We start from the raw sequence: 19,336 nt of genomic DNA, 5'->3' as shown, positions 1-19,336 counted from the left end.
GTGTGTGTGTGTGCGAGAGAGAGAGAGAGAGAGAGAGAGAGAGAGAGAGCAGCAAGCCACCACCAGGTCCAGGACTCAAACCACAGTTGGCCATGTGGGAGTCCAGAGCCCTCAACTACCAAGTCGCCTGCTGGCTCTGTTTTCTTTGTATTCTTTTAGAGTTTATTTATTTTTTCTCTTTCACATTAGGAGCCTAATCAAAGTTTAACGAACTCATTATAAACTGTTACAATTTTGTTTCTATATTTTTTCTTTTTTTTAAAAGAATTACTTTATTATTATCATTATTTTTTAAATTTTAATTTGATCAGAGGGAGGCAGACAGAAAGTGAGAGAGAGGGAAAGTAAGAAAGCAAGCCGCCGGGTCTGGGATTTGAACTGCGGTCGGCCATGTGGGAGTCCAGCACGTTAACCACCATGCCACTAGCCAGCCCCTGTATTTCTAGACACTAGGCTAGCCAACCAGAAAGTGTTCATCTGGGCCTTTCCATAAGCAGCAAAATGTACCCCCTTTACTCGGGGTACATAATCACACTAGTCCTGCCCCACAAGTGATGTTACGGGCACAATTTTCTGGAGCAGTTGTACCCCCCAAATGCAGGACTGTGGGTGAGTGAGGCCAAGCATGTGGGAGTATGTATTCGAGATGGTCTCCGGGCAGCCTGACTGCAGAGCATTCCCACGATGAGAACACCAGTCCTGAAAGCATTCCTTTCCCTCTCACACATTGCTTATCCAAGTGTTTTTAGAACCTCTGTCTCCCTGCTTGGAGCTGGGGAACAAATGTGAAAAGAAAGGCTCATATTCCACTGGGGGGGAGTGGATGGACAAATGGGTCATCTTATGGGACAATAACACAGTAAATGATAACAGTATAAACACAGCAGAGTAAAAAATACGGACAGTTTGGAGCCGGCAGGTGGCATGAAAGTTAAGGTGCTGGGTCCTACATGGTCAGCTGTGTGGTTGAGTCCAATACCCAGTGGCTTGGAAAACAAACCAGGTGTGTGTATGTGCATGCCAGAAATCCCAAGAGGAGAATGGAGGAGAAGGAATTGTGGCATGGCGATCTATCTAGGAGGGAAGGACGGTGATTTCTCATTTTCTGTCTCTCTCTCTCTGTGTCTCTCAGTCTCTCTTTGGCAAGTACATGCACCCTATAGCAAAAATTGAAGAAAAAAAAAAGGAAAAGGACAATTTAATATGCATTAAAAAAAAGAACTAGTAGAACTGTCATTAATAGCAAATGTGTCCAACATAATGTAACATTTATTGTGGAAGAAAATGAATATGTGTATGTCCTTGATTTCATTATTTTATACTGTTTGAATGCTTTTAAAATACCATGCTATAGCCTACAGAGATATACAGTGAACATATGTAAACCAAAAATCATATTTAAAAAAATAAACAATAAAAATTTTTAAGAATTATTTAATTTTATTAATTTATTTAAATTTGACCAGAGAGAGAGAGAGAGAGAAAGTGAGAAAGCAAGATGCCAGGTCTGGGATTTGAACCGTGGTCAGCTATGTGGGAGTCCAGTGCCCTTAATCACCACGCCACCTGCCGGCCCCAGAATAAAAAAAGTTTAAAAAAAAAATGAAAATGATCACAGTATGGTTCAGGTCCAGAGAAGGCAACAATAACTTTTTTTTTTTTTTTTAAAGTTTTAATTTGCCAGAGAGAGGCAAAGTGAGAAATCACTCTCCAAGGGCAATGGCCATGCCACAATCCCTTTATCTCTCATTTTCCTCTAGGGATTTTGGGCATGCAGAAACACACACCTGGTGTGAGTTTTCAAGCTGCCGGGTCCAGAACTTGAACGGCATCAACCATGTGGGAATCCAGAGCCTTAACCATCACACCACCTACACCTACTGGCCGCTAGACGATGACAGCTATCTTAGCTTTTCTGTCCTTTCAAGGTTAAATCCATTCCATTTTAGGATTGATTTTTTAAAATAGATTTTTGGATGGGAATGAAAGAGGACCTCAGCAAAGTCCCATTGAATGAATTTTCCTTTTGGTGATTCCTTTACTTTGAGGAAAAAGTACTATTTTAATGCCGAATTGGGACAGGTTTAGGGTACAGGGAGAGAGTGAATTTGTGCCAAGACAGTTGGGTGCACACCTGTGCACTGCCGAAGCCCACCTGTTCAGGTCTGAATCCTGTAGCAATAAAGCGGAACTGCAAATGGAGATGAGAAAATGTGTGTGCTCTCGAAAGGGGTTAAATAGTCAAAGGAGCATTGCAGCAAGGCATCCTGGCCTCTTAAAAGCAGTAAGTTGTAGGAGGAGAAAAAGAGTTTACAGGGACTAGACTCATAGTTTTAAACATGTACTGGCCTTCAACCTGCTATGTAGAATGCTTCTCCAGAAAGGCCAATTTCAGAAAATCAGAATGTGAGATACAGTGTGAGCTAGAGGAATGGTCTTCTAACTGTTTTGATTTTGCAGTGCTATCAGCAAACGATTTTCAAGCATGCCCCCGGTGTATTTACTTATTTATAAATTATATACATTATTAGCTAGCACATGCATTTTTATTTTTATAAGTAACATTTTATTTTTATACATAACATTTAACATTTAATATACATATATATATATATCTATATCCAAGTTTATGAATATGTATTTTAAATGATATAAGTACCCAGATGAATTCATATATATTTTAAAGCATATGTAATATATAAGTTGTAAAATAATGGTATCTTAGTTAGGGTTCCTATAGCAAATTACTATAGACTGGATGGGTTAAGACAAATATTCATTTCTCACGGGTCTAGAGGTTAGGAAGCTTGAAGCAAAGGTCCTGGCAGAGCTAGGTATGGCAAAGGCCCATTTCCTGGCTTGTAGCTGGTTGTCTTCCCATTGTATTTGCCCATGTGGAGAGCAAGTTTTTTTTTTTTTTTGGAGAGGTTTTTGCTATAGGACGTGTGCGCTCACCAGACAGACAGAGAGACAGAGAGATAGAAAGTGAGAAATTATCCCCCGGGGGGATGGCCATGCCGCAATCCCTTCTCCTCCATTCTCCTCTCAGGATCTTGGGCACACACGCACATGCGCCCAGCGTGAGTTTTAAACCACCAGGTCCGGGATGTGAACCACAGTCGACTACATGGGAGTCCAGCGACATAGCCATTACACTAATTGCTCATCCCTGGAGAGCAAGTTCTTCTGCCTGTTCTTCTAATGGCACTAACTCCACTTATCAGGGCTCATCAGGGCTTCACTCTCATGATCTAATCACTCCCAAAGGCTCTGATTCTTAATACCATGACACTGGGGATTAGGATTCCATTATGAAATTTGGAGCAGAGGGATGGGTGGACACACATTCAGTCCGTAAGAATGGAATAAATAAAAACAAGTTCTAACATTTCCTTCATATTCCCTAAAAGACTCTTGTGGACATTCTTCGGGTACCCATGGCCCATGAAGGAAATCAGTCTCAGAAACCAGACAGAATGCAGAGAGATGAACTGTATTTGGAATACCTAACATCCGGGCCAAGTTTCCTTTCTTCCCTATGTCATCCTAAATCCACTGATGAATTATTATAAGAAGAATGAATAAAGGAGTACTTATGCAAATACATACATATTTAAGTGAATGAATAAATGAATGAAGTTGGGTGAAACAAGGTCCTTAGGTTTGTCTCAATCATCAGTATGAATTCAGTAGAGGAATATAATCCCTCATGTGGTTATCATTTCATTAACAGGGTATGATTGGAATTGTTACAGGTGCTTCATGCACCTGTAACAGTCCTGATCCTATCTTCCTCAATCAGTAGACATTTTGTTTCATTTTTGGCCAACAAACAAGCTGTATCTATAAACTTAAGCTTCCTAGATTAGCAACTCCTACCCATAATTTAGAAATCCAAAGTAAAACCACTTCATAATGCTGCTGTCCCAGGACAGAAAGGACAAATGCAACTGTGTTTATTGGAAACTCTTCAGTCCAAAGTTCCTCTAGATGTCAGTATTACACAAGGAAATGAAAATATAATAGCCTGTGGCGGTGGTTAAAGACCTTCTTACATTATTTAAATGGTAAAACATATGTGATATGTAATTGCCAAAGGAAAAAACCAGCCTTGCTTGGAAGCTGATTTTTATATTCCTCAGGCTCGACAGCTTATCCTGTTGGTTAAGTCAGACTCTATACTCAAAGAAAATTGGCACGTGGGACCATTTACCACCTGCCATTCAGATGGCTTTAGAGCCAAACACTCATCTATCCATCCTTCATGGAGTCTTACAGCCACATTTTCAGTGTTATATATGTTATGGACTGAAACTGACTGATACACACCATTTTTCATTGTGAATTTGACATATGTGTCTGTCATCACGTTCATGCCACATGGAATACATCCAGACACAGAAGTGCCTATCAGTACATCAGAAGTTTTCATTTCGTTCTTCTAATGGCACTAACTCCACTTATCAGGGCTCATCAGGGCTTCACTCTCATGATCTAATCACTCCCAAAGGCTCTGATTCTTAATACCATGACACTGGGGATTAGGATTCCATTATGAAATTTGGAGCAGAGGGATGGGTGGACACACATTCAGTCCGTAAGAATGGAATAAATAAAAACAAGTTCTAACATTTCCTTCATATTCCCTAAAAGACTCTTGTGGACATTCTTCGGGTACCCATGGCCCATGAAGGAAATCAGTCTCAGAAACCAGACAGAATGCAGAGAGATGAACTGTATTTGGAATACCTAACATCCGGGCCAAGTTTCCTTTCTTCCCTATGTCATCCTAAATCCACTGATGAATTATTATAAGAAGAATGAATAAAGGAGTACTTATGCAAATACATACATATTTAAGTGAATGAATAAATGAATGAAGTTGGGTGAAACAAGGTCCTTAGGTTTGTCTCAATCATCAGTATGAATTCAGTAGAGGAATATAATCCCTCATGTGGTTATCATTTCATTAACAGGGTATGATTGGAATTGTTACAGGTGCTTCATGCACCTGTAACAGTCCTGATCCTATCTTCCTCAATCAGTAGACATTTTGTTTCATTTTTGGCCAACAAACAAGCTGTATCTATAAACTTAAGCTTCCTAGATTAGCAACTCCTACCCATAATTTAGAAATCCAAAGTAAAACCACTTCATAATGCTGCTGTCCCAGGACAGAAAGGACAAATGCAACTGTGTTTATTGGAAACTCTTCAGTCCAAAGTTCCTCTAGATGTCAGTATTACACAAGGAAATGAAAATATAATAGCCTGTGGCGGTGGTTAAAGACCTTCTTACATTATTTAAATGGTAAAACATATGTGATATGTAATTGCCAAAGAAAAAAACCAGCCTTGCTTGGAAGCTGATTTTTATATTCCTCAGGCTCGACAGCTTATCCTGTTGGTTAAGTCAGACTCTATACTCAAAGAAAATTGGCACTTGGGACCATTTACCACCTGCCATTCAGATGGCTTTAGAGCCAAACACTCATCTATCCATCCTTCATGGAGTCTTACAGCCACATTTTCAGTGTTATATATGTTATGGACTGAAACTGACTGATACACACCATTTTTCATTGTGAATTTGACATATGTGTCTGTCATCACGTTCATGCCACATGGAATACATCCAGACACAGAAGTGCCTATCAGTACATCAGAAGTTTTCATTTCAAAAAAAAAAAAAGAAGCAGGGAAATATCAATTGGAATTAAAATGATAAACTATCTTAAACACAATTTAAGACTCTTATTTGACTCATTTGGATATGTACTTTCAAAACTGGACTAAAATTTTTCTTTTTTTTTTGGAGAGATTTTCACTGTAGGGCACGTGCGCTCGCCAGACAGACAGAGAGGGACATAGAGACAGAAAGTGAGAAATCACCCCCCAGGGGGGATGGTCACGCCGCAATCCCTTCTCCTCCATTCTCCTCTCGGGATCTCGGGCACGCACGCACACGCGCCCGGCGTGAGTTTTAAGCCACCGGGTCCGGGACACGAACCGTGGTCGACTACGTCAGAGTCCAGCGACATACATAATTATAGTTACTGTCACTACCACCATTATCATCATTAGTATCACTGCCACCATCATTATCATCATGACTGTTATCACTATGTGCACGTGTCTGGGTCAACCCCCATAGAATCAAAGATAAACGTCTTCGATTCATTAGAAGCCCACAATACAGTGGGAAATTGATCAGAAAAAGTTCAATAAAGCTCTTCACGTAAGACCAGGGATGAGGGTATTCACCAAGTTTTGTGCAAGCATAGAGGAGGGAGTAACTGACTTTTCTTTTTTCTTTTTTTTTTGAGAGATTTTAGCTATAGGAAGCATACACTCATCAGAAAGACAGATAGAGACAGAGAGACAGAAAGCGAGAAATCACCCCCCAGGGGGGATGGCCACGCCACAGTCCCTTCTCCTCCATTCTCCTCTTGGGATCTTGGGCATGCATGCACATGCGCCTGGCATGTGTTTAAGCTACCGGGCCCGGGACTCAGACCGCGGTCGACTACATGGGAGTCCAGTGACATAGCCATTACGCCAACTACTGGTTCTGCAACTGACTTTTCCTGAGGAGTCTGAAGGCCATTTTCCCTGCAGAGAGGAAAGTCTGCATATGTCATCTCTGCACTTAAAAAGAAACTGAGGCTCTAATTTCCAATGTTGGTTTTCCACAAATTTACTAAACATGCCTGTGTGTTGTAAGGTCCGCCCCCATATGAAAAACGGAAATTCTCTGAACCTGTGGAACTTCCCTTTGAACTGTTCAAAGTACATTTGCGATTTGTCTTGCTATCTGCATTTACATGGTGTTTCATCTTTGCAAATCATCCTAAGACAAATTGTGTTCTGTTTCAAAGGAAAGAAAAGACTAGTTCTGGGACCAGCAGTTGGTGTAATGGCTATGTCACTAGACTCCCACATAGTCAACCACAGTTCAAGTACCGGACCCGGTGGCTTAAACTCATGCTGGGCACGTGTGCATGTGTGCCCAAGATCCCAAGAGGAGAATGGAGGAGAAGGGATTGTGGTGTGGTCATCCCCCCTGGGGGGGGTGGCGATTTCTTGCTTTCTGTCTCTCTGTTTCTCTCTGTCTTCCTGGCCAGCGCATATGCCCTATAGCAAAACCCTCTCCAAAAACAAACAAACAAACAAAAGACTAGTTCTGTGGATATACATACAATTTCATCAATATATGTGTCACTTTAGAATTTATGACAATTTGGGTAGATTAGGGTAAGTTTTATCTTTTATATGCTATTTTAAAAGAGTTTGCTAAACTCATTCAGGATTATGAGGTGCTTATCTATTTAGGAAAAGAGCTCTCTGTTCTAAACAATGGAAAAGTTCCATTTATAAAACTCACTTTGGTCTCTTGCTTTCTGGTTTACAAAACTCATTCACATTTAGCCTCTCTATTTTATTTGGTTTTTATATGAACCATATCAAGAGAACTTAAATAGGGATCAAAGGTGGCATACACATGATCAAGATCCTTTCATCTATCCCTGAAGAGGGACTTTTGTCTGTAAGCAATGGCAGAGTTTTATAGAGCTTCGTCGAGATAGCAAGCTTATCTGCTTTTAAGCACTGTGGCCTGTATAGGATTTTGTTCATTCAGACTGTTCTGGCATGTCCATTATTATTGACTGCTGTGGGCTTTTCCTATGTTAAAACCATATAGTGTTTTTCAACCTGGAGCAATTTTGCTCCCAGAAGACATTCAGTCATCTCTGGAGACATTGTTGGTTCTCACAGTGGGGAGGCATCTAGTACGCAGAGGCCAGAAGTAATGCTATCCTTTCTCTAATGCTCAGGATGGTTCCTGTAACAAAGCATTATCCAACTTTAAGAGTCTGCAGAGCTGAGGTTGAGGAACCCTGGTATCATATGTAACCTCAGTTACTTACTTGTGTATCCACAGGCAAAGGAGAAGATGTGGTCCAACACTGGGCTGACAGAAAGGACACCTGAAAAAGGCGAAAGGACACCAACCCTCATAGGTAATAGCTCAAGAAATTAGGTAATTATGGACAAAGAGATTTCTGTAACACAAGTTCTGGTGGTTGTTATTCTTATTCAGGGGAAATTAAATGTTTATAAAGACCTGGGAAGGGAGGAATGATTTTGAATGCCTTTATTTGATTGACTTTGGGTCCTACAAGTTACAAACAAGAAAATCTTTCAGAACCCAATTGTCAATCATGTTTCCTTTTACTTTGGTTTTAAAAGCTTATGTCTGCTGGTAATAGAAACCCAGGTAGTGATTCCATTATATGAAGCCAGAATTATCCTGATCGCATGCATTCTCCATTAAAATGTTTTGTGTCCTATGGTGGCTTCTAGAGAGATCTACCCAGAAGAAGGAACTCTCCTCTGAGAAAGAAAAGATTAATAAACCCACCAAGGACCATGCTGAGAAGACCAATGCCTCTCTAGTTCAGAGACGTTTTGCCATATTTCATACAGAAAAGCAAGATGAGGTAGAAGATGTTGCTTCAAGAGATTCCATAGAGTCAAGACTGAACATAGATGGCCAAAAGAGTTTATGTTCCGAGAGCCTGAACAGACAAGAAAATGATAGAGTTGGAGATGATAAGCAAGTCACGGTGGATACAAATGAACATCTAACGTTGAAAGAAGAGAAAAATGAGCTTCATTCTAAGAAAGATACTATTGGGAGAGAAGCTGAGAGAAAAGGAGACTTGACCACTGCAAATAAAACAGAGCTGGACCAATGTTCAAATAAAAAACAATGCATTGATAATACTAATGGTGATGAGTTCCATGAAAGGTAGGGGTATAGCATCACACATACACCATTGGTGTTTGTTGTAGAGCCATGTGCCATTACAATCTAAGACCATATCAAAAGGATGAAAAGCATAGAGTTTTTTGGTTTTATTTCTTAAGAGAAATTTTTGCTTTAGGGCACATGTGCTCTCTGGAGAGACAGAAAAAGACAGAGAGACAGAAAGCAATACATCATCCCTTTGGGGGATAGCCATGTTGCAATTTCTTCTCCCACATTCTCCTGTCGGGATTTTAGGGACACATGCACACATACCTGGTGTGAGTTTTAAACTGCCAAGTCTGGGACTCGAACTGTGGTTCACCAAGAGGGAATCCAACAATGTAACCATTATGTCATCCGCTGATCCCAAGGATAGAGTTTTTTTTTTTTTTTTTTTGGAGAGGTTTTCACTATAGGGCGTGTGCGCTCGCCAGACAGACAGAGAGAGACATGGAGACAGAAAGCGAGAAATCACCCCCCAGGGGGGATGGTCATGCCGCAATCCCTTCTCCTCCATTCTCCTCTCAGGATCCTGGGCATGCACGCACACACGCCCGGCATGAGTTTTAAGCCACCGGGTCCAGGACTTGAACCATGGTTGACTATGTGGGAGTCCAACGACATAGCCATTACGCTAACTGCTTGGTTCCCAAGGATAGAGTTTTTAAAGAAATTATTTACAATCCAGTTTTCCAGTTTATGTGGCTTTTTCATGGCCACATTTTCTTGCCATTATTTTCTCTTTTTGCCTGATATCTTTAATATTTTATTGTTTTCTAAATCTACCTACTGGTAGACAAAGATGATAATTATTAGTATTCACAGAAATCAGTATTTTTTTATGTTAATTAATATGTTTTTATTTTTAGCAATAGAAAACACATCCTTCCTGAGGTTGAGAATTAAATAATGGTCAGATTTATCTGTATGCTCAAAACCTAAATCTGTAAGAGTTTGTTCTATTACTCCATTATACCTGATAAATTGGCCATTTGCACACAAATATTATAGGGATTGAGGAAGAAGTAGATTATTGTATGACTTTCTTCCTCGACTACAAAATTTCACTTATAAATTTAGGTAAAACCAATCAAAATTAATTACTCTAGGTCATGATGAACCACAGAACTGTTCTATTTGAATAGAGTATCCAAAATACATGTGATCTTCCTTAAGGGTTTAAGATATAATCCTTATGGGACCAGCAGTTAGCGTAATGGCTATGTCGCTGGACTCCCACATAGTCGACCGCGGTTCGAGTCCTGGACCCGGTGGCTTAAACTCACGCCGGGCGCGTGTGTGTGCATGCTCAAGATCCCAAGAGGAGAATGGAGGAGAAGGGGTTGTGGCGTGGCCATCCCCCCTGGGGGGTGAGTTCTCACTTTCTGTCTCTCTGTCTCTCTCTGTCTGTTGGCGAGCGCACGCGCCCTATAGCAAAAATCTCTCAAAAAAAAAAAAGATATAATCCTTATTTTAGTTTTTGAGCAATATCTTTTAAATTTAATCTTGTCAACTCTTGGCAAAATCAAATTATCCAAGAATTAAACACAGACATTATTGATTATTAAGTTCAACACTGCAAAAATGAGTCTTGTAGGGTCAGCAGTTGGAAACTGGAGATTAGGTCGGCTCTTCTACCAGGAAACATTTACTCTCACTGCTCTTAATATTCAGAGAACATATTGATTCTTATCTTATGTTATAATTTAGTCATTTCTCTCTCCCATAAGAGAAGGAAGTGAAACAAATGAGGATTGAGTTAGTTAGGTAGCATAATGACTGCTTTTGTGAGAGGTCCATGGAATAACTTAGGGTCACTGTGAGCCCACTGGGGAGACTCTGGGATGGCAGTCGTCGAAACCCACATCATGCTGCTTAGATTTCATGGGAGGAACCTATGGCTACATTTTGTCCCCACACGCTGAAATGCTCAACCATGTCAAAGAACTTACATCCTCTTCACCAAAACACCATTTTCAGAAAGCTTTAGTTCTAAGGAGTTTGACCATCTGAAAAGTTTTCTCCTCGAAACATTGAGAGCTGCAGCTGGGTTTTATTTTGCAGGTGTATCAGCAGTGTACAGGCCATTTCTACATCACAAACCCTGGGAAATTCAGCAGTAGGATCCATTTCCCCAATTGCTGAGCAGACAGAACACACTGGCAGCGGTAAGCGAAGAGTGACAGACGAGAGCGTTATCAAGAAGGACAAGAAAAAGAGCAGAATAGACACAGATGACACAGACAAAGAACATACGTCGAGGAGGACAGAAGCTACACGAGCCCAGAGACGCTCACAGGGCAAACTTTGGGAGTCCGTTGTAACAAAGACCTTCCCACAACAAGATCTGGTGACCCTACTGGGTAGGAGGTGGAGTTTGTCTTGGCCTTTTAAAGCTTCTTAACCTTTATCAGCAAGCAGCCCCAACTAAATCTCACTGAGTCTAACAGCCAGAAGGAGACAATAATGTCACATCGATGCCATTAACTCAGTCATTCTTTTCTTAATCTGAAGCAACGAATACTACCAAGAGAATTCTCTTTTGACTTCATTTTTCAGCAGGGTTTATGGCATGAGAGATGAATTTTCATATCAAATCAGATTCCTAGAGATTTATATTATCTGAATTTCTTAGAATGTTAACACTTGGCTGAATGTCTAGAACAAGATACATACTTTAGAAATACGTGTTGATCAGGGCCAGCCAGTGATGTGTTAGTTAAGGTGGCTGGATCCCACATAACCCACTGTATAGTTCAAGTCCCAGACCTGGTGACTTGAGAAATATGCTGGTAGTGTGTGTGTGTGTGTGTGTGTGTGTGTGTGTGTGCATGTCCAAAATCCCAATGGGAGGGAAAAATGGAAGAGAAGGGATTGCAGCATGACCATACCCTGTGGAGGTGCTTTCTCACTTTCCCCCTTTCTTTCTCTCTCTGTCTCCAGCAAGCACACATGCCTTCTGGCAAATTAAACATAAATAAATAAATAAATGTTGAATGAATGTAAATGTTTGAAAGCAAAACCATTATCTACTCACCTCCTTGTGTGTTTTCATTGGATGCATGCAGTAGCTGCTTAATGAATGAATAAATGGAGAATGGACAGGTTCATGGCAAGTCAATGTTAATAACAGTAGTTATGAAAAAGTAAAAAGAATACTGGGAGTAATATTATTGTGTAATTATGCATGGTAGAGTTGACGCTGATGAGGACTAGAGCTTAAACACTTAAGATGGAGGGTGGAAAGTGGAAGAAATTTGATAACTATAGAGTGCGCACTGGCCTAGTTTTATTGGGTGTTTTATTTCCAGCCAGTCAGGAAAAAAAAAAATCATCTTAGTGTCTCGAATGTGTCTTAAATAAAGCCTAAAACATTTTGGAAAGTAATATATAATATTGAACATTTCAATAACATCAAGAAATCTTTCACTTTTATTTCTCTTTGCTTCAATTAAATGAACAATATTTGTGGCACTTTCTAAACAAATGGATCAAGTCATTTCTTCTATTTGAATTTAAATTATTTCTGGTTTGGAAGTATTACCAGTTTGGACTGTATTGAGGCTGGAGATTTTCAATATTTTGATATTTCTAAAAGTGGTCCCAAAGATGGTATGAACAGTAGTTGGGTGGTCTGGACATTCTTTCTTAAAGATGTCAGATGTCACCTTCATGAATCGCAGATTATTATGTAAAATGAAAATGTATATTCCTGGATCATTCAGAGTAAAACAAATGGCCCATTGTATTAGATGCTGAAAGGAGAAAATTTTAATAATGAGGCCCAGTACTTGACGCCATAAAAAAGTCTCACTGGGACTAGCAGATAGCATAATGGTTATGTTGCTGGACTCTTGAATAGTCAACTGCGGCTCGAATCCTGGACCTGGTGACTTAACACTTATGTAGGATATGTGTGCGTGCATGCCCAAAATCCTGAGAGGAGAATGGAGGAGAAGGGATTGTGGCATGGCCACCCCCCCTGGGGGGGGGGTGATTTCTTGCTTTCTGTCTCTCTGTCTCTTGGGCGAGTATACACGCCCTGCAGCAAAAAATCTCTCTTAAAAACAGAAACAAAACCCCTTGAGCTGCTTGACTGATGGCCTTTCTTTTTCTCTCACCTTCCAGATGATGTCCCAGCCCCTCCTGCCCCGTTTGGTCATCGTATTGTGACAGCCAGACAAGCAGCGGTCAATAGTCTTTACACTGTGAACAAAACGGAAACTTTGGGAGGGTACGTCATCTTCAGTTTTAACCATTGTTTGGTAAGAGAAGACAGGTTCCAAAGAGACAGAGCCTGAGGACTCTGTAACTCTGCCAGTCTCAACCTGAGAACTGGAAGCATTAGAAACAAACACATTAGCAGATTTTAACCATTTCTGAAAATTGTCGCTGAGGCCAGAAAAGTTGATGTGGTGACTACATCCATGTTCATTATCTGCTTTCCTTCCCATGTTGTAATGTCTGAAAATAAGAAAAACTCAGTGTGAGTCACCAGGAGATTTAGAAACTGTCCAAAGCCAGGGCTTAAATACTCAGAGACAAAATGCAGAAATGAGTCAACACTGGGTATTTCTTGTGGCTGTGGTAAACCATTTTATCCTTGTCACTGGCTTTACATTTATATTGTTACTGTATTAATTACTCTTATAATTTCCATTGGTTATTTTCTTCATGGAAGAAGTTGTTTAGGAGACATAGAAATGCACACCCTTGGCTCAGTCATGGGTGGCATAGTGGCAGCATAACATTTTGCAAATGCTGGAAGCCACGTGGAAACCAGGGCTCAGTTCCTGGGTCAACTTATACACACCAGGTACACACACATGCCCATAGTCCTGGCTGGCTGAAGGTTGGGGAAGGGAGATAGTCACATGAGACCCTGTTGAGGGTGCTTCTCTCTCTTATGAAGTCAAATAAAAAATATAGATAAATGCTTACTCTTCCTAAAGAAGGAAGATTAAAGTCCATCAGGGACTAAATTTATCACCAGGAAACGTTCTTTCTTCGCTCTCTCTCTTTTTTTAAAGAATCATTTATTTAATTTTATTTATTGTTATTATATTATTATTATTTAATTTGCTATAGGACACACTCACTCACCAGAGATGAGAGAGAGAAAGAGAGAGAAAGAGAGAGAGAGAAAGCCACCAGGTTAGGGACTCAAACCATAGTTTGCCATGTGAGAGTCCAGAGCCTTAATCACCACACCACATGCTGCTCCCATTCTTTCCTCTCTTATTTCATTCATAACCCCCCTGTGACATCTTACAACTCAAAGCCTAAATTATAAAGTTCACTACTATCAGCATGTACGTGTGAAATAGGAAGAGGAAAGTAGGAAATTTACCTGGAAATATACATTTACTTACCAACACATGGAAGCTGGGCATAGTCATCATTACATTTCTATAGTTGGTCATTAGGGTGTACTTCGTTGATGTTTGTGAAGTCCCTTCTTCCATATTCCTTTTGCCCTCTCCCACGTGGAACCACCTGAACTTTTCCTTTCTAAGCTGGCCAGTTATAAAGAACTCCCCATAAGACTGTGGGTATGGCCTGTGGGAGAAATGGGAATTTCAACCTGAATTTCCGTGCTATGAATGACAGAAATAGTTGGGTGTTCAGGGACTTCAATGGCAAGCCAGCAACTATTTGCAGAAGAAGCTTTGAAATAACTCCTAGGATCTGTCTTGTTTTTCCTGTCAAGGTGGTCAATGGCTCCTTAAAGCTTCCATCCCACCTTCTGGGGTGCCTTTGGATCTTCTTGATTATACTGCAGTAGAGTGTTCTACACTCTACTCAAGATGGGCAGCCATAACTCACTGAGCAAAGTTGGAGGGGCACATTGAACATGTCTCGTCTTCAAAATGCAGAGATCAAGTGCTTACTTCCTTTTTTAGAAAGGATCAGGATGCAGTAACTTATCTTATATTCGTGCAGAGTTATTGCAATAGGCCAAGGATCATGGGATCTCCTGAAACTTGCACACAGTAGAAGGCCCTTGACTTCCTTGGAGTTCCTCCAACACTGTGGCCTCTAGGATATTTATAATCCCAGATCACAATGTTCAGTTAGCATGAGATTTTTTAGTGTGGTGGGCCAGCATGAATCCTGGGAGGTGGCCCCTGCATTCCGGGCCCTCATAGAAAAAAAATCATGCCAGAGAGCCAGAGAGTTCAGGCAGTCCTGGAGTCAGACAATGAGGAGCCAGGAATTTCTGGGATCAAATTGACGAAGGGATGAAGGCATTTTCTTCATCAACAGCCATGGAAGAGGTGCCCAGGGCTGTGTTCGTGCGCTCAATGGAGACTGCCTCTGAGCACTGTTTAGAATTGATGTCACCACTTAGCAATGTCACAGTAACCACTTAGCAATGTCACAGTAACTCAACAAATGTCATTCTCTAAGAGCTACCTGCTTCTGCACTGAGTACCCAAGCTGAATAGGACGTGGTGGCCATCATTGCCCCTGCACCCTTCATGTGTTGCTAGGTCCCTCCTCTCTGTAGTCCTCCCAGAGCATGGCCTTCTTCAAGGTCTCTGTGTTGTTAGAGAGGCTCTCTGTGGTGATAGTCACCATGGCACAGAGCAGGAACATGTGTTCTTTTTTTTCCTAAATAAGGAGCCGAAGTACATTAATCAAATTTAAAAATTGCTTAAGAATGTGCATTTTTGTATGTGATTATGTAAGTAAGAAGCTGTCTTACAAAGTAGATAGAGGATGATACCCAACTAAACTATCAATCTCATGGGCCACTATGCCAGATGTATTTTTTTTATTGTATATATCTATCTACAACATTGCTAATACCTACTATTTATTTATATGCAACTTCCAAAAATAATATATCAGACCACAGACTATGTAGCTCACATGTTTAAAAAGCTTAGCTTGTGACATTCATACATGTCAGAAAGATGCTATTTTGTCTGTAATGGTGGTTTTCAAATTTTAAGATGCATATGAATCACTCAAAGAACAAGTTGGAAATACAGATTCTGAGGACTCACCTGGAATTCTTGCCTCAGTAGGTCTAAAATAGGGCCTAGTAACCTGAATTCTTTGAACTCTTATTTATTTAAATTTATTTTATTTTATTCAAGGGGATATGTACAGGTAGGCGCATGAGAAAGAAAGGGAAACATACACCCTTGCCAAAGTCTTGTCATACCATGACCCCCTCTTCCTGGCTCTCCAGCTTGCGAAGATCTTGGGTGCTCATGGTGTGTCTTCAAGCTGACTGGGAGATCCGAACCTGCAGTCTGTCATGTGGCTCCCAGCACAGCAGTTCTGTTTGCTACTGATGGTGCTACCAGGCTGTGCTAAATGTGCTGTTGTGTCTTTTTCTCTCTCTTTTTTTAAAAATTTATTTCTTCCATGAACAAGAGAGACACAATGAGACAGACAGAGAAACAGTACTCCCGATAATTTTGATGCCATGATCTCCCCGCACCAGCCTCAGCCTACCTCAGATCATAGGCACATGTGCCTGTGTACTTAGGGAGGTCTCTGGAAGTGAACGTGGAACCTTCCCAGGTGGGTTGGACTCACAGAGCGTAGCATTTTACTGCTGTACCACCATCTGGCTTAGAACCTGCATTCTTAACAACTCTCCTAGGGGATACCCACAGACCGCACCTTGACAAACGCTGGTCTAGAGGTTTATTGGGTTCAGGAGTTCCATTCATAGGTTTGCTTGTTTGAACTTGGAGAGCTGTCCAGAACAACTCCCACTGGTGGGGCCCTATGCCTGCTGACGCTGGGGCTCCCTACAGCAGACCCTCCTTCACACTGTGTGGCTTCCTCTTCTCCGGCAGGGGGCGTTTCGGCCAGGTTCACAAGTGTGAAGAGAAAGCGACAGGTCTGAAGCTGGCAGCCAAAATCATTAAGACCAGAGGCATGAAGGACAAGGTACTGATTGTGTGAGGTGGATCTCCTCCTCTCTGTCCTGTCCTAACCCTACTCAAGTGCCATTTCCTTCTTCTCAGGAAGAGGTGAAGAACGAGATCAGCGTCATGAACCAGCTGGACCACGTCAACCTCATTCAGCTCTACGATGCCTTTGAGTCCAAGAATGACATCGTGTTGGTCATGGAGTAGTATGTATCCCCTCCTGCCTCCTCTCCGACACACACGACAGTGCCATTCAGCTCTGTCCTGCCAGAACCAAACTCAGGCACTACTGACTTTGATTCACATGAATCACACATTCATCACATTTCACAAAGGAAACTATTCATGAATATGCATTTCCTATGTCCTTTCATTGGTAAGAAGTAGCAGGACAAAGTAGCCCTAGCTTTGTATCTAAACTCAGCTGTTACAATTCAGATTTGTAGCCTGGGAAACCTGTAAAAAAAATGAATGTTGAGCTAGATTTCCCTTTTTACTTTTTTTTTTTTTTTATAGGATTTTGTCCCAGGGTGCATGTACTTACAGAATGAGACAGAGAGAGATGGAGAAAGGGAAAGTGAAAAATTATTCCCCCTGGGGATGGCCATGCTTCAATCCCTTCTTCTCCATTCTGCTCTCAGGATTTTGGGCATGCATGCACATATGCCTGGTGTGATTTTTCAAGTCACCAGGTTCAAGACTAGAACTATGGTCAGCCATGTGGGAGTCCAGTGTCTTAACCTCCACATCATTTGCTGGTCCCTACATCTCCCTTTCAACGTATTCACTAATACAAGGTTTATGTCAGATTCTTCTTTAGGGGAGAGATTTTTGCCATTGGGAACATGTGCTCACCGGAGAGACAGAGAGAGACAGAGTCAATAAGTAATCACCCCCTGGAGAGATGGCCACACAACAACCCTTTCTCCATTCTCCTCTTGGGATTTTGGGCACGTATGAACATGCCCCTGGCATGAGTTTTAAGCCGCTTGGTCCTGGACTCAAACCATGGTCACTCATGTGAGAGTCCAGTGACATAACCATTATACCATCTGTGGTCCCCAGGTCAGATTCTTGATGACTTAGGGCTACAGTGCTTCAATTTAAAAATCACCTTTATAAAAACTTAATGAGTAGTTTTAACGCACACAGAATCAATACTGCAATTCAGTACATTTTTTGTTTTTTATTTTCCATTTAATTTTGAGTTTTGTTTATCTTTGTGCAATAAGGCACTTTGAATTATCAAGTATCTAGCATCAGCCACACAGATGTACTTTATCTCTGAAATTACTTGGAGACTTAAAATTCTGAGACCCTAACTTCCAGTTGGTGCTTGAATTTCCCCTTCTTGTCTTCTGAGAGTCCTCTTTATCTTCAATATGTATTATATAAGGACTCTTCCAAAACTTCATGGAAAATGCATATTATGAAAAAATTGCATAAACTTCAAACTTTTTTGCACCAAAATAAACTTGTACTTTAATTCTATTTTCTACAAATTTTTCATAGTCCCTTCATCTTAGAGAACGGTACGTGTGAACTTGCTATAGCCTCTGATCAAAGAGACTTTGAGACTTTCCATTTGGGAAATTGACAGAATAAATAAGAATCTTCAACCTCTGAATTATCTAACTGAACTTGCAAAGGAGGCAGAGAAATAACTGCACACAGCCTTCTGGGGAGAGTCAGAGGAACGTACACACCAAGTTGGTACAAGAACAACATGGGGTTGGAGTTTAAAAAGGATCAGGACAGAGAATTTTATTCATCCTCTCTCTACAGTGTGGATGGCGGGGAGCTGTTCGACCGCATCATTGATGAAAACTATAACCTGACCGAGCTCGATACCATCCTGTTCATCAAGCAGATCTGCGAGGGCATAAGACACATGCATCAGATGTACATTCTCCATTTGGATCTGAAGGTGGAGCACATTTCACATCCTGGGTTGGTCAGAGGGCCCTGTTGGACATTACACACCAGCTCAGGACATTTGTACTGTCACTGGTTACATTTTTGGGAGTTCGTAAAAATCTTGAATCCTATCCTTATTTCCATCTTCTGTCACCACCAGCATGTCTCCATCTGCATGTCTCCCTCACCACTTGCATGGCTCCATTTTTAGGGGACACTATTCAGATTCTTATAAGTTGCCTCTGTTAAAGAAATCTAAATGGCAGGTGGAATTCCTAAAAAAACAAAACAAAACAAAACAAAAAACAGGGAACCAGCAGTTAGCGTAATGGCTATGTTGTTGGACTCCCATGTAGTTGACCGCGGTTTGCGTCCCGGACTCGGTGGCTTAAAACTCAAGCCGGGCGCGTGTGTGTGTGTGTGTGCCCAAGATCCCAAGAGGAGAATGGAGGAGAAGGGATTGTGGCGTGACCATCCCCTCTGGGGGTTGATTTCTCGCTTTCTGTCTCTATGTCTCTCTCTGTCTGGAGAGCGCATGTGCCCTATAGCGAAAAAACCTCTCCAAAAAAAAAAATCCTTTAGAATTAAAACCACCACCACCTCCATTACCACCTCCACCATACCATCTTCACCACCACCACCTCCACCACCACCACCACCTCTACTGCCACCACCTCCACCACCTCTACGGCCACCACCTCCACCTCCACCCC

The 19,336-nt window shown here is 41.2% G+C and overlaps 1 protein-coding gene across 1 annotated transcript in view; it reads left to right on the top strand.

Moving 5' to 3' along the window:
* Positions 1 to 19,336, top strand: part of MYLK4 (myosin light chain kinase family member 4) — a 101,922-nt gene that overhangs the window by 62,935 nt on the left and 19,651 nt on the right. Inside the window, exons 2-6 of the mRNA XM_006161678.1 lie at positions 7,942 to 8,020; positions 12,940 to 13,045; positions 16,632 to 16,725; positions 16,803 to 16,912; positions 18,492 to 18,633. Coding sequence (XP_006161740.1) covers positions 7,942 to 8,020; positions 12,940 to 13,045; positions 16,632 to 16,725; positions 16,803 to 16,912; positions 18,492 to 18,633 — 531 coding nt within the window. The remainder of the gene's footprint in view (positions 1 to 7,941; positions 8,021 to 12,939; positions 13,046 to 16,631; positions 16,726 to 16,802; positions 16,913 to 18,491; positions 18,634 to 19,336) is intronic.

Source organism: Tupaia chinensis, unplaced genomic scaffold, assembly GCF_000334495.1.
Source record: "Tupaia chinensis unplaced genomic scaffold, TupChi_1.0 Scaffold138812_1, whole genome shotgun sequence".
In the NCBI taxonomy this organism is placed as follows: Eukaryota; Metazoa; Chordata; class Mammalia; order Scandentia; family Tupaiidae; genus Tupaia; species Tupaia belangeri.
The sequence above is the reverse complement of the archived record's forward strand: the minus strand, read 5'-3'. Positions and strand labels throughout refer to the sequence as shown.